The 24,860-nt window shown below is 41.2% G+C and overlaps 1 protein-coding gene across 1 annotated transcript in view; it reads left to right on the top strand.

Annotated features, from left to right (window-relative positions):
* The window catches only part of LOC121185246 (voltage-dependent N-type calcium channel subunit alpha-1B-like), a 122,995-nt gene that overhangs the window by 20,603 nt on the left and 77,532 nt on the right, over nucleotides 1–24,860 (top strand). The window contains exons 4-6 of the mRNA XM_041043316.1: nucleotides 11,620–11,711; nucleotides 12,160–12,312; nucleotides 14,767–14,954. Coding sequence (XP_040899250.1) covers nucleotides 11,620–11,711; nucleotides 12,160–12,312; nucleotides 14,767–14,954 — 433 coding nt within the window. The remainder of the gene's footprint in view (nucleotides 1–11,619; nucleotides 11,712–12,159; nucleotides 12,313–14,766; nucleotides 14,955–24,860) is intronic.

Genomic DNA, 24,860 nt, shown 5'->3' with positions numbered 1-24,860 from the left:
ACAGCTGAATAAAATAATAAAAATTCATTAATAAAAATGATTCATCCAGATGAGAGGTCATGTGAAACTAGACAATAAATACAAAGCAGACATGCTGATTGGTCAGATGTCTTATTTTTGTTCATTTCCACCTGTTAAATGATTTTAAGACAGTATGTAGGATTCCAAGGTTCAGATGCTTCTGTGATAATTACCATGCTGACTGTGCTGAAGGTCATTGATTTCATGTTTGCAAAGTTTTTAGCTAACACTATCTTAAGATCTTTAACACTAGCTGCTGCTTATTATTGTGTGCGTAACCTCATGTCAAATTTGTCAAGCCTTCTGTGACTTTGTTGACCACAGCAGAGTCTTCATATCCAAATCTGATAATCTGTCATCTGTTTGTCTGCTGGTCTGCACGAGCAAATTCACCTTTCCCTTCTGCGTACGCAACACCATTCACTGCAGTCAGATCAATTTGAAGTATCTCTGTTGTCAGGTAAACGAATCACTGTGTCTTTTCTTATCTTAACTTTATAACTTTATAATGAATTAGTTAATAATTATATAATTTTGGATAGATATAACATAGTACCTGCAGATGGCATCAGTCCCTCCATGTAAAAAGGCTAAAATCCAAGTGAATTCATGAGCCAGGTGTTAAAGTCGGAGCTGAGCTTATTTTGTCAAGTCATTTCCGAAGTCATCAGTTTCATAAGTTGTCTCTGACTGGACGTCAGGTTGTGACTCTGTGTCTCTGGTGAAGACTTTGACAGTTTTTGTGTGACAACAATAACAAGTCCAACAGAATGACATGAAATATTTTCCTTTCTCTCTCATTCTGTCCTTAGTTTGGTTCCAATCTGTTTTCATGGTGTGACTGGGAGGAAACCAGTACTGGCAGTCTGATACAGCACAGTAATAGTCCAGATAATAAGTATTAAGTAGTAACAAGACAAAAATTATAGTTATTCTCCTAATTATAATCATAGCACAAGACCAATGATTGAATTGAATTAAGTTGATTAATAGTGTATTACATATGTACAGATATGAATATGTTTATGTTAAGAAACCCAATCTACAGTCTCTCTCTCTCTGAGCCAGTGCTTTTCTCCTGGCTGTTTGTCTCTAATGAGATCACTGGATCCTCCTTTGTTTCTATGGCGACACCTCCAGTCGTCTCCACCGTGGCTTCCCCTCTCCAAGCATCTCTCCCTCCCTCCTTCTCTCTCTCTCTGTCTCTCTCTCTCTCTCTGTCTCATCATCTGTTGGCTTTGTATCCTTCTTATCCTCCCTGTTCTGCTCTCGTCTTCTCATCATCATGTCTGCTTCTCTACTCCGCTGTCACATTCGCTTTTATTAGCGTCATCAAGCTACCGGACGTCTCCTTCAGGGACATGTATGAGAAGGACTCGTGTTACATCAGTAAAGACAGAGGTGGAAAAGTTAGAGTGCAGCCCGCTCTGCTTTACGATCATCATGAGACAACAACCACAATTAGGAACAAGTATGGACGGATAAATAAGGTTTTTACTGCCACCCATTGGACATGATAACATAACATAACATGGGATAGTTGACAGGGTTGTTCATCAATAAACAAACAAACTGTGTTGAATATACCAATGCATTTGTTACAGATTGTAACAGTTCAGGTCCAAATAAAGGCAGCGTAGTGTTAGTTCAGTTGTGGGAGTTAGATTCCCACACAGGTGTGGAGGATAATTAAACACATTTCTCACACAAAAGTTCTACCAAACGTCTTTGTGAAATGTATGTGTTTTATGTTTTCGTGTTGTAAATTAGGATTTGAGGAACAGATAAAGTAAACACCAGGATACTTGAATTATAAAACAACACAAAAAAATGACTTTATTTAAAATTGTATATTTTCCACGTATGTCTGTCATTACTTAGTCACTGACCAGACTAAGCACACTGAACGTATCTAACAATTAAAACAAAGTCTGACCCATATTTCCTTTCTCTGTAGCCCTCAACAGAAGATAAGCTACAAAGTTAATAAATGAATATGAAACAGGTTTACCCCAGAGTCCCCACAGCACAGGCAGGTGTTACTGGTTTTATATAAGATAAAACATAGACCTTACCTACATGACACTAACATTAGCTAAATTTAAAACACACACACACACACACAGAAAAAAAAAAAGAAAAAAGTTGCTCAAGAGTTTGTTCGCTTGAGTCGAGGCAGATAAAAGGCCTAACTTGTGTTATATGTGTTATAAAATCCAAATGTTTCACCTAGTTAGAGCCTAATCATCATAAACAGCCTGAGGCCTGTAGCATGGGCTTCAGGCTGTTTCAGTTTTGTGGGGCCTGTAATTACCACAGCTTTAGTGCAGTGCAACGAGAAATACAGCTCATCCACATCTTCTTCTTTGGCCTGCTGTGTGAATGTAAACGTGTGTATGTGTCTATCTGCTTTGGTATTATCATCATTATTGTTATTATTATTATTATTGGTAGTAGTAGTAGTAATAACAGTAGTAGAAGTAGTAGTATTGTTGTTGATTATCCAGTTCTAAGAGACAGAACTCTGGATAATGGAGTTTTCCTCTCTCACCCTCCACTCAGCTTCCCTGATCATTTCTTTTTTCCATCTTCTCCCTTCCTTTTTCTACTTTCGTCCTCTCTCTCTGCTTGCTGGCAGTTCAACAAGGAGAGATTAATGAATAATATAGTTTATTGAGGTAAGCAACAGATTTTTTTTTTAGCGATTAGACTCCATCGATGTGAAGCAGATTCATGAGGCGGAGACACTTATGAAGACAGCAGATGGGACAGGATCCCCCAAAATAAATAAAAGTGTTGTCACTCTGGTGATGGTGATTCAGCTCTGAGAGGAGATAGAAACAGGACATTGTGCACGTGGCAGAAATCAGAGTGAGCAATAAGGAGCCCTGTCACCTGTGGGAACAACTTATTAGGATATTTGATACGAAAGGGGCAGAGAGGGATTGAAGGCCAGAGGCTGTTGAATGCCAGTGAATGAGATGAAGAATTGAAGGCTGGGTTTGGTAACAGGAAATGAAGGGGCGGCCATGAGGGGTAATGCATGTGGCTGAATTAGAAAAGCTAGCAGAAACATCAGCTAGAGTTTGTCTTTGTCTAAACAGATCTCTGAACTGAGACTGAATGCAGCCCTGGAGCTCTGCACTGGGGGACTGAGCACTACTGTCAGCTTAGCTGTGATTTACAGTGCGTCACTTCTTCGTGGAAAGTGTATTAAAAGACAGTGAAACCACAGCATCAATAATAATCTGATAACTTTGTCATAAATAATAGTTTGTGGATCGATTCATTTTGTGTCCTGTGCTTTTGTGCAAAGTTTTGAAATGACCTGTGACAGCAGCTCGGACCAGCAACAGGCTGAAAGAGTTCAGAATCCTGGAACAGTGATGTTGAAGGAGTGAGAGCAAGTAGTTTCTCATCTGAAGGAAATACCTAGAGACTAACTCTGGGCTTCAGAGAGAGAGCTGCTGGACACATTGTAGGGAGGATCTATGAGGAGCAGGTGGAGGACCAGTGGAAGTTTAATGTGTTCTACAAGATCCAGGTGGAAGCAAACGGCTGCTTTTAGTTTTCGTCTGAATTTAATCTGACTACAGAATAAAATTCAGAATCTCACTGAATGCCAAACGGATGCTGCAGGGACGGGTGATTTGCCAAGTTTTTTTTTTTCTTTTTGTTTTTTTTTTAATTTCTTTCAAAACAGTCAGGAACAAAGGGAAAGTGAATGAGATAATGACAACCGTGTATGTATGGTGCGTTGCAGACCGCTGACTCTTAGACCAGCTTTAGAGGTTTAGAGCACTATCTTGGAGACATGTTGGCAGCCTGTGGGATGGATGAACAGTCCCCAGCATCTCTACAGCCAGAGGAAAACGCAGCGAGCAGAACGCGATTGGCTGAGGGCTCCTCGCTCATTCGGTCGGGCTTCAGGCTGATGTTGCAAGATCTTGATCTGGATCTGTGTTTAGAGCTGATCACGGCTCATTCCACAAAAATAATCACAAACAGCTGAAAAGGTGAGTAGCAAAGCAAAAGGTGAGTGCTACATAAAGAGCAGCATCCAGGACTGTGGGCAGAAAGCTCATTGGTCAGATATGAAGGTGACAGCGGAGGTGACAGAGAGAAATAGACGAGGAGTGTACGGCTGATGCTGACCCACAGAGGAATAAAGCAGAGCATGAGGGAAGAGATCTTCCTCATTGAACTTTCACCAAAGCCTCTTTAGAATATTCAGTGGGATAAAAGAAAAGTGCAGTGAGAGCAAAGCAACAGATGCACTGTTCGTCTGGTTAGTCTCTGAGTCTCAACCCCAGCGGCCCCCTCCCCTTTCCCACCGTGCTGCTCTAGGGTGATATTTTCTCGGCTTCAAGCCAAGTCCAAGTATAGTTCTGTCATGAATATTCAACTGAATATGAAATTTCGGGGTCAGTCAGATCACAGAAAGCAGCACTGAGTGTTCAGCTCTGCTGAAATCAAGACACTACATAAGGCTGGATGAGCTTTTTCCTGGGTGCTGGTCAGTGATGGAGACTGATGGTCACAATCCACCAACTGGACCAAACCACAGACAGGCAGGGCTCTTCACAACAGATAAGGAACACGCCAGAACTATATGCTATCAACAGTATATGGTTAGTTTTGTATCACTTATTATTTTGTATTACACACTGATGTATGGGTCAGTGAATGTATTCATGCGTTTTTTGTTTCCAGATTTTATTTGAAATAGAAATCTTGGTATGGAGTGTAGGGGGGCAGCAGCATCCGTCTCAGGTTTCTAATCTGCCACCAATTATTTATAGAAGAAGCACGTCCATGCTGCCAAACAAACAGTGTGATGTCACTGGTAGAGCAAGACACATTTTGAAGATAGTCCAGCGAAGACTATAACCCAACATCTGGAGCAAGCCAGTTCACTGTATTTGCAGATGTCAGATTAAACACAGCCGTTCAAATGAACTGAAAATATTGTTAAACATGCTCTTGGTAACAAGTGTAAATCAGTGGCATCAGGAAAGTGTTGTCAGCAGCAGATAACTGGTGTGTCAGTCCTCCTCCTCTGTCCAGGTGTGGTTGGTCCAGTTTGACATGTGAGATGAGAGTTACATCTAACCTCCACCTGTTGTCAGTGCTGGAATGCCATTTGACCCACGTCTGTATAATTAAAGCTAAAGTTCATTTTGGTTGAACTTGATTTATTTTCCGTCTCAGAGTAAAATGAGAAAATCATGTATGAGTCAGGACTTGTCTCGTCTAGCTCAGCATAAAGCCTGGAAGCAGGGTGAATCAGCCTGCCAGGCTCTGATCAAGGTTCACATCCCACTGATACCTCTAATGCTCAGTAATGCTGTATCTTGTTTGTTTAATCTGTACAGAAGCTGATCATTGAAAACAACAGCTTGTTGTTTTAGACGAGTGCGGTGCGGTGACTCAGCAGTCTTGACCAGAACCTGTGCTCAGCAGCTGAATCTGGCAACCCGAGTCTTTGTTCTGTAAGATCATGAATTAAACAGGGGAAGAGGCTCTCTGCTCGGGTTGCTCTCACCCTTTACCTTGTTGGACTGACTTCACAGCAGGGGATGTTTGCACAGGTGCTGCTGTTGCCTCGCTGTCTGTGGTGAAGCTTTCTAGAAAATGTGAAGGCCTTGGATGCTCTGTCAGTGTGTTACCAATACACTTTGATCATAAGAACATCATGACAAGTCCTCATTCTTTGTATAGTCTTCAGGTTTTTACATTGAACACAACCAAAATGTGGGATCATTTTAAAACCAGGGTCCTCTTTGTGTCGTGACAGATCTCATGGTTTGTGACAGAACAAGAAAAAAGAAAGTTATTTCCTGTTCTAAACGTCTGCTGTCTGTCTGGTCTGTCCTCAGCTTAAATATCCTGCAGTTTTCTAGTTTGTGTGAAAGTTATTAAAAAAATCTTTAGTTGACAGCTTGAGCCAAAGCCAGTGCAGCTCGGGATCCACAGTTTTTAAATGGATTCATACATACATCAGGCAGCTTGATGCATCACAGCTGTCCAAGTCTACCTCCACTGAAGTGTGAGTGAAAGGCTGTTGATTTGGGCCTTTCAGAGTAAATGACTATATATAACAAAAATCTGCTTACGTGCGCATACAAACATGTGTCTTGTGTTTTTGCAGACGTGCATGTCCGATACTCTGTGTCTGCTTATGAACATGTCAGTGCTGCGCGTGTGATGTGATGACTGTATACTGCCTGCCTGCGTCACTGAATACACGGCCAGCTAGGTGTGTGTTTGTCTGCCCACGGAGTGGGTTTTTTTTTTTTTACAGCTGTAATTGCAGAGTCACCGAGCCTCCCCTGGAATGCAAATAATGGAGTTTTAATTCATGTTGAATGACTTGTTGGACAAACCGACAAATGAAGTTAACAATGAGCCGCATATTAAGCGCTCGTATGCCAGGACATTACTGTTGTCTGTGTCAGAGCACTGAGCAGGTTAGAACCCTTCTTAATGGCGTGTGAAGGAGAAGTGGTGAATTAGACACTGGTGGTGAAGAGGCAGCTCAGCAGCCCAGAGCAAAGCTTTCAGCTCGGATTTCACAACTAAAGCCTCTTAACATCCGCACCACGAGCAAACACAGAGAGGGATTTACATCTCACACTGCACGAGAAAAAGATTATAGTCATAATATCCTGAGAAATCATGTCTCTTTAAAGAATTTAGGCTAATAAATTAAATATACAATCTGGAATTTGACGGATCATGTATATACTTAAGTACAGTTAACAGACACTTGTGCTTTGCTTCAATATTTCCATTTTACTCTACTTTATAATTCTACTCCACTACGTTTACCTGACAGGTGTAGTTTGTCTCAACCCAACCGGTCAAAGCAGATGGTCGCCCACCATGAGCTGGGTTCTGTTCTTGGGTCCTACCTGCTGAAAGGCACTTTCCACCCTTGTGTTGCTCTTGGGAGTAATGTTGGGTCTTTGTCAATATTTTTATAAAGAGGACAGCCTTTTGTCTTATTGTCCAGCAATTACACATTGTCATTGATGATACAAATGAGATACTCTGTCCTCCATCAGTCTCTGTGGTCTGGACCAAGCTCTCTTCCCTCGTTACTTTGTTTTTCCTCTGCATCCTCTGTGTGTCATCCTCCTGATTTCAGAGGGGCTGTCCATTCCTCTAGCCGCTGTGTCAGTCAGCTTCAGTGTGATCACTTGGTCCCTGGCGTAAAGAATGTGACCACGGAGCTGCTCGCAACCTTAAACCACATAAACCCATTGTCTCGCGATCTGTTTCCATTCAACATCCCAACTGTCACAGAGAAAAATTTGGTGTGAATCAAAGCACAGAGACACAATAGGTTTGGGAGCAGGCAGACGTACCACTAACTGGTTAGGGGCAGGGTAAGAGGAAACCCTGATCGACTGGGAAACCAAACATTTTCGGTTGGTACTCTTTCACATTAAAAGCTTGGATGATATTATTGTGAAGCAGCCACAGGAAATGCAATTTGTCATAAAAAAAAATTAGCACCATTATTGTTTGACAGTGAGGCTGTACTGTAGTTGGACTCTATAAAATGTGCTGTGCGTGTGAAGGTATCCCAGTCAGATGAAAAGACAGCAGCATCTCACAGACCTGTACAAAAACAGATTCATTCACCAAACACTTAAAACTGTCAAAATAAAACGATCTCAGTTTTATCCCACATCTGCAAAACTCAGCAACGCATGTATGTGATCTCCCCTCAGGCTGCAGCAGTTAGTGGGTTGAACAAACAGAGTGGGGAAGGGGCAGTACAACCAGTTGAGTTCGCTGTTAACAAAAAAAACATCCCCAGTAGAGCTACAGGAGTGGTGAAATGGTTAATGAGCAGCCCAGAATATGATTTTGTGTGGGGTGGTGAGCACAGAGGCCAGACTGGTGGCTGAGGCTCTCCTATTGTTTCTACTGTAAAATAGTTGTTACACTGTTGTGTGTCAGATATTCAACATAGGCGTACTTGTCTCTTGTACCACACAGTAACTTCTCCTGTGACACTTTATTTAACTCGTCCTCAAATAGAACTAGACCCTCTGTAAGCCTTATATAAGATACATACTTTATTTATACTTTCCCTGTTTTATTTCAAGTGCATCTTATCATGATTGAGTACGTTTTCTGGTTTGCTCCAGTTTGATTCCTCGTCCAGCTTTTGTCTTGTGAGATTCAGTCACATTACTACACAGGAAGTGACTCGATGAAATTCATCCCAGCATCGTCATTAAACAGGAAATGCAAAAGGCTTTGAGATACAGGGACTGTTTGCATGGCTAGTTGATGAACTGCTCTAGCTGGCAAGCTAACATAATCTCCAAGTTTCTTTATATTTTCTCTGCACTCTGCAAAAACGAAGAGTCTTTGTGACGCACTTTATAATCTGAGAGAGGCGGTTAAATAAAATGTAGAATATAGAGTGATTCAACACAGCTAATGAGCTTTGTTCCTGAGAGTGAATCCACTGAATGCAGTCATTCCATTTAAATCAACTGACTGCTGATTTAAATTGGAGGTGTGACCACACCTTTAGCTCTTACGGTACAGGTGACTCCATCCCTCCTGAAATATTTTCATTTTCACCACAGAATAGTTCTGCTCCATTCTGTCCATCACATCAGCGAAGTGATTTATTTGATGTAGATAAAGACCGCTGGTATGGAAGGTGTCTTTCACCCGGTCAGATACTGTAGCCTACACCTGCATGTATACTGTATGTTCACAGGCTAATCCTTCTCCAGCTCGCTGGGTCTTTCTTGCGTCTGTAATTAGTACAGAGTCAGCAGGGAGGGTCTTAATCCTGGATTAATTAAGAGTGAGACAGAGAAGACTTTCTGATTAATTATTTCATCTTTCTCTCATTCTGTCACCGTGCTTTTTTCAAACAAGACTTGTTATATAACTATTTTTACTGTATGTCCAAAATTAAATGTATTATCTATGAGTGCTTTTATGTGTTTCAAGGAGATGTAACATGAGAACGAGGCCTTTCAGGAGAAACAATATAAATGTGTATTTGTTCTCCTTGTCATTTTATTATGATCTAGTAGAAACTATAAAATCCCTGTGTTGATTATCTGATGACACAGCACAGGTTGACTGTCTCACTGCAAGCTTGTCTTATACAAACAGTGTTTATATACCACTTATTTTCAGTGTCAGATACATAGTGGGATCCAAACACTTTTGGTATGACCTTAAATTCTAATAATTAAATAGAAGAGCTAGTCCGGTATTAGCTATATTCAATATGATAATCACATATATCACAGTGTACATCTGTTGTACATATGTAACCTGATCAGCAGCTGCTTTATCTTTTTTACTTTTTGTACTATCATATACTACATGTCTTCTTCCCTACAGGAACTTAACTGTAATTTAACATGTACTGGTTCTGCTTGTGTTTCCACTCTGGGGGAGAATAAATGAATACATTTTTAGCACTGCACAAGAGGTGGCACTAAATCATGAGACAACATTGTGTTATCTAACTTTTTCTGTGGCCACGCACACACACACACACACACACACACACACACACACACACACACACACACACACACACACACACGCAGACATATATAATGAAAGCAGCACAGCTGTCGTCATTAACCTGTATTTACGCTGATTTTGTCAGATGACCTCCTGACCATGAAACAGTGATTTGGTCAGCTGGGCTGTCTGGGCTGCTCCTTACCAGATGTTGGCTGTGATGCAGTTTTGTTGTTTGCCAACTGAAAAGAGGGCAAAGGAGAAGAGTTTAGCGGTTTTCACGCTGTGTTTAACACAACCGTGTTTACATTTTCGACAGTTTAGTGTAGATGTAGTCTCAGGGAGATGAAAGGCAACAGCTCACACGCAGCACAGACAACACGTCATTTAATGAAGCAGGTTTATTACACAGGTGATGTTCTGATTCAGAGTACTCAGTGTGCTTGTCTGTGTGCACAGTGATGGAGGATGCTGGTGAGTGTTGGGGAGTGGTTCTCTTTTTGACAGAATGAAGAATTCAGTGACACACATGCACAGAGCTCTGGATTATGAAACATAGTGGAAACACAAGCCGATACTGTCGTACTGTCAGACACTGCAATAGTGTGCAGTGTGTGTGTGTACATCCTGTGAGCCTGATTGTGTGTGTGTTCAGTGTAGCATGGGAGCTCCCTGTGGACCAGACAGCAGCAGCTAGAGGAAGAGCGGAGGACTCTGATTGGACAGATTCAAGCTCAGGAGCTGAATGCATTAATGTGTATCTACTCCTCTTCACTTTCTTCATTCACTTCTTCTCCTCCATCCCCATACTTTCTTTACCTCCCCATCCTTCTGTTGCTTCTCATCTTCCTTCCAACCGTTCCCTCCACCCTTTTCTCATCTCTCCTGTCATGTCTTCTATTTGGACTCTCTGACCTCTTTTCTGCTCAATCACTTTCTACTTTCCTTTTTCATCCTCTCCTGCCTCGTCTTCTTTTGTGTCTCCTCCGTTCACTCCATCCCTGCTTCCTTTCTTGCCCCATTTTTTTCACCTCCTCCTTGTACTCCTTGTTTCTCGTTCATCACTCACACTGCTTCTCCACCATTTCTACTTTTACTCTTTTTGTCCCTGCATCTCTTCTCTTACCTTCTCTACCTCATCTCCTGGTTTGTCTTCCATCTTGTAGCCTTTTTCAGACTCCTCATTCACTCGGGCATCTTCTCCTTTTTCTTTTTCTCCATCCCTCTCATGCCCCTCCTTCCTCTTGATTTCCTCCTAGCCTCCTCTGCTCCATCATGTTCTCCCTCCTTTCCCGCCCTCTCTTCCTTGCTTTTCTTCTGCATTCCTCCATCTCTCCTATTCTCCTCTTCTGTCTCATCTTTTTTTTCCCCTAATCTTCATTTTCATGTGGTTCTTGCTTGATACCATTTCCATGCCTGTGCTGTAAATGTGATTCTACCACCAGCAGCCTGTTAGCTTAGCTTGCTGAAAAGTGAAAATGATTGTGGTTTTAATTTGGGTGTGTGAGACTACGGTTCTGCCTGAAATCTCTCCCCTTGTTCTCTCATTCCCTCGCCTCGATTATGAAGTGCATTGCATTGTGGGATTGTTAGCAGAAAGTAGCGTATGGATCCCTCTCGTCTTGTGTGCTCCCCCTGTGGAGGAAGAAGTTACTGAACTTAATTCAGTCAGCAAAATCCCTCAAAGACCTTTTTCTCTCTTCTATGAATCTATTATTTTTTATTTTAAAAGTCTCTTTCTGTCTAAAAAAAACCCCAAATCAAACTAACAAAAAAAACCCCAACCAAACCACTACAACCCCTCATTTCCTGTGCTCTCTGCCTTGTTCCATGCCCCTGCAGCCTTGTGTTTATTATCTCAGGTGGAACATGAACTGAATCGAACACTTCTCCTTGATCCACTATGGATTTGTACGTTGCTTTGGACAAAAACATCTACCAAATGAATAACTGTAAACCTACAGGGTTCGTTCACCCTACACTTCACCGCTCATATAGAAAGCATGCCTTTAAAAGAAGAGAAGCTGTTGCCGCCTGTAATCTTGACTCCATGCTGTTGCTGTGTGTGTGTGTGTGCAGGATCCTGGCCACTGTGGGGGCTGATTTTGATCTGAGAACGCTGAGGGCGGTGAGAGTACTGCGGCCTCTCAAACTGGTCTCTGGCATTCCAAGTAAGTTCACCTCACTTCATCTCAGCTCATTTTTTTTATCACGATTAGTGATTAGCAATTAACAATTAACACACTAACGCTGATTATAATACAGCATTATCAAAGAGATCCCCGGACCACAGCGTCTGCATAAAGACTGGAAGCAGAGGGAACGGAGCTAATTAACACTCTGTATCTCCTCTGTTTGATCCATACATCACCAGAAAATGTAAGAATCACAGTTGTGGGTTTTAGTTGGAGCTATGTGCTCAAAGTATTTCTTGGTGAACACCAGCCTGATGCAGTGAATGAGTCTTATCATAACAGTGCGGTTTCCAAATTTGGTACCATCATGCCTGTTCTATCTGTTCTATTTGGCAACTAGGGCCACATGTGGAAACACTGCAGAAGTACTCTCATCACTAAACAAAAAAAAACATTTCCTCTGTTTGTTTCTTGCCTTCCTCAGGTCTTCAGGTGGTTTTAAAGTCCATTATGAAAGCCATGGTACCTCTGCTGCAGATTGGCCTTCTGCTCTTCTTTGCCATCCTCATGTTCGCCATCATCGGCCTCGACTTCTACATGGGCAAGTTCCATCGCACCTGCTTCAGGATGGACACAGGTAAGCAACAGGATCAGTGGAGGTTGAGCAAGGTGTTTGAGGCATTTTTTTTTTTTTAATGAATTATATAGTGAAGTGGAACTGATCCATTCGGCTCGTTAGTTCATTGTGCTCCAGCTGTCTGAAACATCCCACTGCCAAACAGCCTTCTGAGGGTTCTGCAAAGTGCAAACTGTGAGCATGATAACATGGCTCATTTTGAAAAGGTTCCTGACAGATGCTGTGACTAATAAACAAGTTTTTAAAAGAGGGAGCCCCACTTCTGTGATGTATCCCATTTAGCCTCACATTTCTCCAATTTAGAACATGAGAAAATGAGACAGAGGCAGAGCTGCTTTTCGCCTTTGCCTTTTATTTAACATACAAAAAATATTGAAGCAGGGCAGTTGGTTCAGGGATGTGGGAGAGTTGGATGGGAGATGGATACTGGAATTAGTTTTCTTGCTTGTATTTTTCATTATTTCATGTTTTCAGTTTTCATTTTTGTAAAATTTAAATCGTTAAGAGAGTGAAGGTGGCATGTTAACACTGTCAACTCACAGCAAGAACTCTCTGGGTTTGAACTTGAACCAGTTATTATTAAATGAAATAAGTTTGTCAGTCTCAAATTTCAAGTTCAAATATCTTAATTATCACTTTCAGTACTAATAATTGTGAGATCATTTGTCTAAATGTCCAGTGGATTGTTTACTTAATCTTACTCTAATTAAGTTATTTAGAAACATTGTTTTCACAAACGTATTTACAAGTACTTCCCAGCATGCATTGCATTAAGGTTGAAATTCTCCAGAAACTTGGCTGGACTACAAGAGCTGTTACATCACATGTACGTTTGCACATACAGCAGCCTCTAACTTTCTCTCTGATCATTTAACGAGTAAATATAACTCGCATAAACTCACAGCACAGCACAGGATTTTAGAACCAGGGCAGCAGCTTGGAAATGTCTTGAAGTGTCTGCTTGTTAACATGGATCTGAATGAGCCATGTTTCTGTTTTATACGTGTTCCATCGTCTGACAAAGGAAACAACAATTCAAACCATGATAAAGAGTCTTGGATGATGATGTTATGATCTCTATTGGGATTTTGAACATTTTATGGACTGTGCTTGGACTCTGTCATGATCTCTGTCGCAACTCCTTTTGTTCTGCTTGTGGACTTTTGTGGACTTGTGGTTTCTTGAACTTTGTTCAGTATTTCCTGTTTTATTTTGAAGTCCTGTTTGCTTCTTGTCTTTATCTGTTTCCCGCCTTTGTTGATTGTCTGCCCCGCCCTGATGTGGATCACCTGTTGCCAGTTACCTCTCAGTGTATTTAAGTCTTGTTGCTTCCCTTGTTTCTTGGTCAGTTTGTCTGTGGTTGTGTTCTAGTTTGTTCCTGTTGTTCTGTAGTGTTTGTATCTTTTGGCCTTGCCTGTATCTGTACCTGTACACCTGTCAGCAGTTTGAACCTGCCCTGCCTGAGTCTGCACCTTTCATCCTGCCTGTGTTTGCCTCTTGGTTTTTTCCTTTGTGTTAGATCCTCGTGTTTTCCCTTGGATTTACCTTCTCTGCCTCATTTGCCCAGTAAGAGTTTTCCTTTGAGTTTTGTTCCTATTTATCTCCTTCATGGATGATTTTTGTTTTTGTTTTCCTGAGTTTTTGTTTCCTGGCTAGACAGACTTTACGCCAGTGATTTTTGTGTTGAATAAAATAGTTTGAAAAAAAAAAAAGAGTTGAAAACAAGCTCCTAAGAGTTTGTAATGGGTGCAGCGTATACTTTAACTTTTAATTCAGAAACGTTACTTTAACTTAATTTTTTTTTGTCATGATATAAAATATAAAAATATGTCATACTAACTTGGAGTTAACAGAGGTAAAACTTAAGAAAAAAAATTAAGATAAATCCATTTATTCAAGATTTAGTTGATGTTTGGTTCCTTGAAATTTTTGCCCTGGAGTTTTCTCAGCTCTTTCTTTTTTTTTTCCCCAGTGCACACTGATGCTCCTCCTTCCACAGAACACTATAGGGAATCATTAAAGAAAAGTTATGATGCCGCAGACATTTTCTTAATGTGGAGTTATTTAGCTGTGAAATGTTTCTAAATTACTTAACTCATTTTTAATCTTTAAGCCTCAAAGAGCTTCACAATCTGTGCAGCATACTACGCACTTTCTGTTTAAGAAAAAACACTAAGAAAACACCTTTAACAGGAAAACACCAGGCAAACATTGGATCCCCCTTCTCACACATGTAAGAGATGTATGTGCAAAGTCGACAGAGATCACTGTCCTAAAATGAATGTCGCTTAAATGTTACCTTCTTATTATACATTAAATGGCATGTGTCTCAACATGAGAGGTACTTTTACCAACACTCAAGCCTTCGCAAAAACTACCAGCATGTTTGTCTGTTTCAGTGAGTGCGACTGTATGAATGTGTATGTTTGTGTGTGTGTGTGTTTGTGGCTATAGGCGAGCAGGCAGAAGAGTTTCCATGTGGCCTGGAGGCTCCGGCGAGGACCTGTGCTAACGGTACCGAGTGTAAGGAGTACTGGATCGGACCCAACTTTGGCATCACCAACTTTGACAACATCCTCTTCGCTGTTCTCACCGTTTTCCAGTGCATCACCATGGAGGGATGGGTGGACATCCTCTACAACGTGAGTCCACCTACAGGGAACATATCCGGGCCTAACTGTTGTTTCACAGTGTCTGTTAGTGGTTCCAGACCTCTGAATGACCACACAATTCCCTGATAAGCTCAGTGTTTTAAATGGGAGTTGTGCTCACTGATGGCTTTTTCCTTAGATTGAAGAAACAAATGACCAATCAGAGCTTTGTTAATGGGATTAAGAATGGGTACACCATCTTCATACTTAGCTGGCAACATCCATTATCAATAGAGATAGTAAAGAATGTGACCGTATGGATGAGACTGACACAGCTGAGCAGGCTGCTGGAGGTCAGCTTTCAGAAATAACTTTTATATTGACTTGTGTTTTTGAACATCATGAAGTAAGTCACACATATAATTGTTGTTCAGTTCAGAAAGCTTGAAAAATGCCTCTTTGTAAAGCTAAAGTTCATGTTTTTTCTTTTTTTGACCAAGAGTTCAAAACCCAGAATTTGATCTTACAAGGGATCTTCACATTTGAGCTGGAATCAGATTTGATGTCTCGAAAATCCAGCAGCAGTGTGCAGTGCCACCACAGTGGTCCCCAGTTACCTGTCCTACCAGCCTGTACAACACAGGCTGGTGCTCTCCACTGCACACCTCATGTAATCTTATCACACAGACAAGCAAACAGAACAAATTGTAGCTTAAAACAGAGAAAATACTTTTATGAAATATGACGCAATTAATGAAGCAAGTTTTGCTAACTAGCCAATATCATAAACATTGTTTATTATCCCAGACCAGATAATCAGACTTTGAAGCTGCTGTTTCTCCAACATGGTTTCTCTTCATTGATCCATCAGTTCTCTGCTGGCGTGGAGGTGTGTCATTCAGAGAACTTAGATACCTGTAAAATCAGCTCCTCCATCGCTTCCCTCGCTGTAGTTTCTGTGGTTGTCATAGTCACACAAAGGGCTGTGGGAGCAAGTTAAGGAAACTGAACCATCATGAGCTCCAATGGTAGAGCCGTGCACTTTCACTAGAAGGGGCAGGCCGAGGTCAGAGAGTGGATGATGCTCTACTGTGTGTGTGTGTGTGTGTGTTTACACTTGAAAACAATGGAGGGAGCAGAACTGCGTTCTGTGATTTCAGAAAGTTTTCATCAGTTGTGTGGATGTTTTTGATTACTATGGTTCAGTAATGAGGGGTGGCTGTGGCTCAGCAGGTAGACTGTGTAGCCCACTAATTAAACGCTGCTCCTGTCCAACGTGTCACAGTGTCAGAGACACTGACCCCCAAACAGATGACGCTGGCTGAGTCAGTGCCCTGCATGACAGCTAACGAGTGAGAGGCAAACTGTAGAAGCTTTTGGATGAACTCTTAATATAAATGCAGTCCATTAAACTGACATTATTTGAATACAGTTGGTTGATGACCTCCTGAAATCCATACTATTATATTTTTTATCTCAATGATATGACGTTTTGTTTTAGTAAGAGTTTAATAAGAGTTTAGTATGAGAGCTTATTTCAGTCTCCAGTGCCATTAGTGTCCTCAGCATTGCTCCATTATACTTTAACTGCTCAGTCAAGTGGCGTCAATATTTCCAGGAAACACATTTTTGTCACACATGCAGTAGATACCAACAACAGCTGGTGAGGGAGCATCATTCAGTACAAACTGTTAGGGAAATTAATTTTTTTTTTTTTTTTTTTGTTTTTTTAGTGCCCAGCCAAACAAGTTAAAAACCATCCTGTGGAAAGCACGTCACTGTGAATGTACAGGCTGTACATCGATGCTGAGACACTGTGCTGTTCCTGCTGATTGCTCCTTCCCCTCCCAGCCTTCCTCGGGGGGGATGATTAGAGGCAAGCATAAGAGCCTGTGGAGGATGACTCACACACACAGCCACAGCTCCCCATTAGGACCACAGCACGGCCGCTTTACTGCTCGCATGAAACAAATCACAGCTCTCTGCCATTTGCATAAGATTCAGAATTATATCATGCCAGGGAAACAATTATGTAATAGGTTAAATTATTAAACAGCTGTAGTGGGAAAAGAATGTGTGTTTAGCAGTGCGAGTTCCTCCAAGTGGGGCTGAAGGAGGAAAACAGAAAGAGAGGAAGAGAAGAGGGAGGAGAAAGCGATCAATAGTCATTTGGTTGCTGAGAGCAAGAAGAGGCGGGGGAGACAGAGGATACTGCTTTGCTTCTTTGATGTCAAATAATTGTATCCCCATTGTAACGGTTACACAAGTATTGGACACAGGAACATGGACTCTTTTTCACTCCTTAGAGAAAGAGTGAAAGATTAAGCACAGCAGGTGCTTTGAGTAATTTTTTTTTAAAATTAGTGTTCTGTGTGTCAGAGCCGACCATTTTAGTATTTATGATTTTCCAGCAATAGATATTTAGTGTGTTTACATTCTGCAATTGCCTCTCCACACAGTAGGTTTAATTGTTACTGATGGAGACTGCCGTTCCCACTGTGGATTGAAATTGGCTACTGACTGGAACCAGGCTGGTGAGGCTCGACCAAACAATAACATTGGAGACTGTAAAACCAAGACAATGAGCTTAAAAAGAGGCTAAAAGACTCTGAAGTGCTGAGGGGAACAGCAGAGTTAATGCAAACGTGCAGCAAAACTGGTAGCAGCAGCTTCTGTCATGGACCTTGTCTTCACACGGTGGAGTCTTAAAGTACATCCATGTGTTGGAGAGAGAGTTTACTCAAAGCTTGTACCTCATAGCTCTGAAGAAGGAAGAAAAAGCTTCTTCTTTTTCTTGTCTATTATACTCTTTCATAAAATGACCTGGTTATTTTTTTAACATCTGCTCCAGACTTTAACCAAAATATCTGTGGGACTGGTTTCCCCATAACCATCATGATTTATCCTAGAAAAAAAAATTCAAATTCTGAGTAGATTTTGATGAGATTCTGTAAAGAAAGTGTGCAGGTGTCAGTCTGAGTTCATGTGGCTGTGTTTTATGACCTGCCTTCCTCACAGAGACGGCCAGCTGAGTCCCGTGTGGAATGTCTTTGACCACCACTTTGGCTAAGTCAGAATAAACACCCCACATCCAGAGAGCTTCTGCTGCTTTGGTCCTCTAAATGCATCCTTATCAGTGTTTTCACCTTAATTACTCTAGTTACTCTCACTCTGCATGGAGCTGAGCCTGAGAGGGGGAGATGGGTGAGGGGTCTGCTGGCTGGATGCAGGAGAGGGGAGACACAAACATACATGTATATATATATATATATATCTGAAATAGCAAAATACTAATAATAATACTAACTGTAGTGGCATTACAGTACAGTTACTCACATTAATGTCCATTATTCTTCATTAGGAGATAGACAGTGTAATATAAAATGAAAATGGGCTACATTACCATTATTTATTAATGTTGTTGTTAATTTACTATGATGTTAATTTACTATGCTTTGTGTGTGTGTGTGTGTGTGTGTGTCTCATGTATGTTCTTTTGACAGTGTCAAGAACATACATGAGAATGCCTTTACAGCTGTATGCAGATTACACCACTTAAATCATATCTAAAATTAATGAAGTTATCTTTATTATGGATTATCATGGATTATGGATTTATCTAATCTCTTTGGCATCTTTTTGGTTATGAGACTTATGATCATGAGAATTTTCTCAAGTTGGATATTTTTTCCAGCGTAGAAACAGTGTGTACATTTTACATTTAAGTCATGAGGTTCAGGTTTGATGCAGAGTAACTTAAACTGAATGAGTGAAATGAGTTTACAGTGTCCTCTTAGGACAGCAGACACGTTGGCTTCTGCTGGGATGATCTCAGTAACATGATGTTGCCACGTTCTCAGAACTGTGAAGTGTTAATACTTATAATCATTAATCATTCAGTGGGATCATCCCTTCTGGCAGCAGCTTTATGTATGGCACATACATACACAGGTTTGACTGTCTCATTGTCTCAGAATTTGAATGAGTGCAGCAGGTGACTACAGGTGTTACAAGCTAAACCAAAAGAATGAACTAAAAGACACCAAAACAGCCAAAGCTTGGTGAAAGTTGGTGAAAATTAGTCAGTGACAGGCTTTTATTTTGGTCTCTGTACAGGTAAAAGACTGGCTGTTGTCCCCTGAGACACAGGTCCACTGCTGAACTCCCCCTGAAACCACAAACTCATTGGTTAAATCCAAATGGCAAACTAAATAAAACTTAATAAATGATTAGGAATGAATGACTTTTATTAACTGCGGTGATTTTAAAATCATAAATGATTTGAACACAACCACGATCACAGTGACTGAGGAGAATATGTGGGCCCCTGTGAATATACTGTAACAATAGCTTTTTCCTGTTTGAGGTTCACATCTTGCTTTTTCAGTGGATGATCCTGCTGGTTATGCTGATTTCAGCTTCACTTTCTAATAATTTCTATTAACATCTTCCCTTCCACCGTCTTCACTAAGATTAAAGACCTTTGCTCCATCAGTATCAGCTGCTGTCGTCATTCACATGATGAATAATCCCCATTAGACCGAAGTGTTAATCCAGAATTAGTCCATATGGGGTGTGAGGGTTGGAGGGTTAAGACCACTCCTTCATCCATCATTAGCCGGCTCTTCTGGATCTCTGACAGACTGGTAATGCGCTCTGACCGCGCGGACTGAGGTTACCGTTTTGGCTGAATATGATTGGTGGATTCTCTGATTGAATTGCCAAGGGAGGAGTGACGGCTGTCTCATTTCCCACCACTGTGAGACCCGGCCGTGTCCTCTTTATCAGAGTGGCCATCCATCATGGATGCACGGCGCCTCGTCTGTCTCTGCCAAAGCTGTGACTCTCTGATGGGGATGGAGGGCAAAACTCAGACTGTCAGTTTCTCATTAGGAGACCCCCAAGACCTCTCAGCCATATTTTCTGCTATCTGACAGGTGCTGTCGCCTGTTTATTCTTCCTCTGTGTGTAGGAAACCTCTAAAATAAAACAGAGCAGAGTAAATCTGGTTTGGAATCATTCAAAAAATATGAATTTTAAATAGAAAATAACAACGAGGAAGTTAGATTTAGTCAAACTGAATGAAAGCTAGGCATCACGTTGTAAACAATCTGATCTACTATAGGCAGAACAGTTTTGACACAAAGCTTTGTCAGGGCCCTGTGCCTCAGTCTAATGTGGTGGCATATAAAAGGACAGATGTCAAAACTGTAAATCTTTCTCCATAATACTCAATATTTATGCTCTAAATAGGCCAAAATACAAGCTGCTGCCCTCACTGCCTGGCACTGGGACAAACTGCATGATTTCCAGCTACACTATACTTTATGTAGCCATCAGGTGTGAAGTATAGATTCACTCACACACGCACACACATATATATTTATCAAGTCTTGAGAGTTAGAGAGAGAACCAATTCTCTGTGTCCATACTGAACCAACCAAAGCTAATATGAGGCCTCAGCAGTCTGTGTTTTCCAATCAAGTGACTATGTTCCAAAGTAACAATCTGTTTTTTTAATGAAATTCTCTCTCGATACTAAAAATGACTTTAACTTTGGATGATAGCCATGCTTTGTCTCAGTCTTCTGAGACTCAGATTAAATTCTAGATGAATTGCATTTGGAAAGTATCGCTTCACAGCCAGTGTGGACAGGAGGAATGATCACTGCAGCCACTCTGTCAGTGTATAAATGTAGATGCGAGTACTGAATTAAGACAGACTTGAAAAAAATAAGTCTTTCCTTTAATGCGGGTGTAAACACTTGAATGCCAATGAGCCCACATCAGAGGGTGGCCTGGCAGCACTGTGATCTGATCTCAGCCTGGTGGGAGATGCATCCTCTGTAAATCTGATCTGGGATATGCTATGTTTGAAGTCGTCCAATCGTGCCCACCTGAGGTCTGATCAATGGAGGTGCAATGGAGATAATCAGAACTCTTATTAATGACAGATGTAAATGCAGAGGTCAGTGATCAGGTGTCAGTATTTAGACAAGATATCCTGATGTAGGACACAAGTCACAGGGCTGTAGGTGTATGTGTGAATGGGACCATAGTGAATAACTCTTTGTTCTCCAAATACTCTTTATTATTACATTTGTGTATGTTTATCAGTGCAAGGGAAGATTTCTGTTCACCTTTGTTGCTGTTGTTTTTATTTTTGTATATTTGCCATTTTCAAAGTCTGTACTTTCACAGCATCTTGATTAAAGCGTTCAAGTATCAAAGTACATTAGAAATATACCAGATTTGGATTCATTTACAGAGGACAGCATACAGTATGAATAATTTAGAAAGTCTAAAAAAAAATCTTTGTTTTCCACATTCTATTATTGTTTTAACATTGAATATATGCAGTGACTTTTGTTAAAGCGGTAAACAGTAAGATTATCTTCATATTTGGTGCCAAATGCTCAGGGCTGTGGTGTTAAAAGAGCACTCCACTGATTCGACTCAAAATCTCTACAGCTCGACCAGAGATATAGTCTGTAGCGTCTATTTTATTCCACTCATTTCTCTTTGTCAGAATCTGGTGCTTAAATTATCCACAATGCATCTGGACCACCGACACTTAGGCTGGAGATTCAGGTGCGACAGCACTTGAGGCAATTTATCCGGATTCAGTGTAACTCCCTGCCCACTGTGTCCTCAGCACTTCAGCAGTGGTTTCTATCACTGTTGATAGTTTTATCCCAATAAATGCATCACTGCCTGCACATCAGATGCAGTCCCTCAGTGAGGTCCTACCTCAAATCGTTCATTTACTTACAATAGCAGCATGTGAACATTGTTCCATTCAAAAATTAAATCCAAGTTCAGCGTTAAGTTAATATGATGTTTCAGCAGTCTGCATTGGACAGATAAGCTGGCAGTCTTCCACAATCACACTGTTTTTATAATGTGACCCTCATTTCTTACAGTACAGTAACAATAGGAAGGGATCATTGCTTCATAGCAAGTGTGATTTCTTGAATGTCTTTGAATGTATATTGTATGAAGATGACAAACAGGCTGCGTGCACATGCTTTCTGTAGTCCTTCTTCCATATTGTAATACATGTCCTTGTGCTTTGTGTTGTCTGTCCTGTCGCTGTCTCAGTATGTCCTGTTTTAGCTAGGAGAGGGCCTTTTCCAGAGCTTGTCAGGGTTAGTTAGGGTCAGTAGCATGCGGACCCTCTGGTGAGTCAGTATCCACTCACCTGTGAACAGCAGGCAGACTTTTAGATGCTATCAGACGGAGCTCTGGGGAGCAGGATGTTTACAAGCTGGAGGACAGCAACAACAACCAACAACAAGATACAGTGTAGACCATTCACTGCCACTTGTCCTCCGGTACCTCTCACCCCATGTCTGTCCCTGCCTTCTCAGCATTTTTTTTTTTTACAGATATACTGAGTGGAGGAAAACTCGTTCCTTGCTATACTTTAATTCCTTAGAATAAAAATGTCAAACATAAAGATGCAGTATATTAAACCTGTCAGCTATCAGCAGTCGTAGTTTGAGTGTAAACACACTGCTGGTTTTGTGGTTGTTTGACTCAGTACCTGTTATTTCATGGTCTGTGTCCATGTCTCTCTCAGGCAGTATGGGTGTGGTATTGCTGTTCAGTTGAAGGCTGTCCTCAGGCTAATGCGTTTAGGGGCAGAGCAGGGCTACTGATGTCTTTTCTATTGCCTTCTGTGCTCTCTCCATTCTGTTAGCCGAGGTCTGAGGCAGCGTAACCCTGACACCAGCTGATAATAATGAACTAATACACCCAGCTCTCATCAGCCACTTCCAGCTCAGAGCTACATTATGACAGCTCCTTCTGTGGGGATTGACCAGCAGCAGCAGTTCGACACAGATCATCCAGCCCCTTCCTGTGTTACCACCTCCACCTAGCTCTCTTTGTCATGAAGAAGACAAACAAACACTGGCTAAGTTTTTGAATAATTGAATTCTCTGAAAGGATTTCCAGATGCCAGCCAGCACTGGTAGCACCCTGCTGGCACCGGTGATGGCCGTTGGTAACCTGGGCCTCGATTGATCCAGTATGGAAATCTGATTTATGCTCCAAATATCTTTGATATGAGTTAGGTTTTGTACTAGATGTGCTTTCTGACGCAACCCTCCCTATTTATCTGACTTGGGACCAGCATTAAGAGTGCACTGGCTTGTACATCCCCAGTGGCTGGGCTAAAAATAGCACAGGCAGCATGCAGAGAGCATAACCAGACAACAGGGAAGAGTTTGATTTTGTGTTTCATCTGAGTCCCTTCATTACTGTTCACTACAACTGACTAAAGCTGCAGTTGTTGCTACAATTGTCGTGTTAACAGTCGCTGCCTCAGACTTTCCACTTACAGCTTAATATTAACGATTTAAGTCAGAATTTATGTTTTGGCTCTTGTGATGAGACAGTTTTGCCCGTTCAAACCTTGATTTAGATATGAAAATTATTATTATACAAAAGTAGTTTGTACATCTATAAAATGTGAAGCATTGCACTGTGGGATTGCTAACAGATAACAAGTGTACGTGCGTCAGCTTTCTGTGGACTTCCTGGAAGTCCTAGCCTTTAATTCATAGTATTGTGGTCGTGATGGTGTGGTGATGTTGGTATTACATACAGAAATAATCAGACCTAACGGCCTGTGGATCATTAGTTGAGAGTTTAATATAAATATAATAGTTACTCTGCTTCTACGGATGCTGCGAAGTCAGCTGCTGAATCTAAGCACTGGATGTTCATCATTTATTAAACATTTCCGTGTAATGCAGCCTGACGTATTGTAATTGGTGTATGTGGACACCCACCCACTGGTTGAAGTGGTTAATGGCAGAATTGGATGTTAAATGACTTGTTTAGATGGTACAGCCCAGCTGTCACCCCCCTCCTTAGTGCTTCCCACTGTATGGTGATGAACAGGGTTAGAAAAAAGAGAAGTTCACCTGAGGAAACAGCTTTTTCTTTTTTTTTTTCTTTTTCTTTTGACAGCAGGCCAATTTTTCACGGCTAACAGTATAATCAACACAGACCCTGTGTGTATGCCCCGGGCCTTACCCTCCTGCCATCTCTGTGTGATACAGTATCCATGTAAAAACAACAGAATAGCTAAAAGGTCTGAATGCAGCCGTGGCAGCAGGATATTTTGTGATCAGTTGTCTCTGCAGTCCCTCTGTGCTAATATCCTCTGTGGTGCCAAGTAGGAGTGTGGCAGCAGTTAGACTTGATTTAATTAAGACAGACCTGTTTTTGGTGTTCACTGTAGTCTGCTCCTGTATGTTTCCCTGCTGGCTCACAAGATATTTTATGAGGATTTCAAAGGTTTCTCTGTAAATCTAATTCAGCTTTTCTTAAATCGTCATTGTTTTTTGTTGTAGTTAAAGTTGCACTGCAATGTTTTAACATTAAAGGTGCTATAGGTCAATTTTTGTTATGGCTACATAGCCAAGATTGGCAACAGCTGTTGTCTTACCAATCGAGAAGAAACACTGCAAATTCAAATGCTCCACTGTGTTAACCAGCTAGTGTCTGTTTACTGTTTGTTGTTTATTGTCTGCTGTTTGGTGCTGAGCAGGTAGGGGACAGAAAGGACAGAAGGAGAGTGAATGTTGGACTCACGTTCATCAGGTGGACACAGTCATAGCTCCGAATGAATCCTAATATTTCTCTGTGTCTGCAGGATGTGTGAACAGATAATCACTGATATCACACTGACCATGACAGCTTTTAAAGGTTATATCAGTGGCAGACAGTTTATTCTGGCCTCTTGCTTCTCCTGTCATGTGTGTTCTGAGTCATGCATGTTATATTGTATGTAAGCATTTTACCCTCTGACTAATCTTCATAATACCTCTGTTGTGTGGAACAAGCAATTATAGTGCTGCTTAGCCCAAAAACAGCATTGAGACTATTCCTTTATCTGACAAAACAATTAGAAAATCTATGGAAATGCAAAAAGACACATTTTACC

The sequence above is a fragment of the Toxotes jaculatrix genome, chromosome 7 (genome assembly GCF_017976425.1).
Source record: "Toxotes jaculatrix isolate fToxJac2 chromosome 7, fToxJac2.pri, whole genome shotgun sequence".
Taxonomy (NCBI): domain Eukaryota; kingdom Metazoa; phylum Chordata; class Actinopteri; family Toxotidae; genus Toxotes; species Toxotes jaculatrix.
The sequence above is the reverse complement of the archived record's forward strand: the minus strand, read 5'-3'. Positions and strand labels throughout refer to the sequence as shown.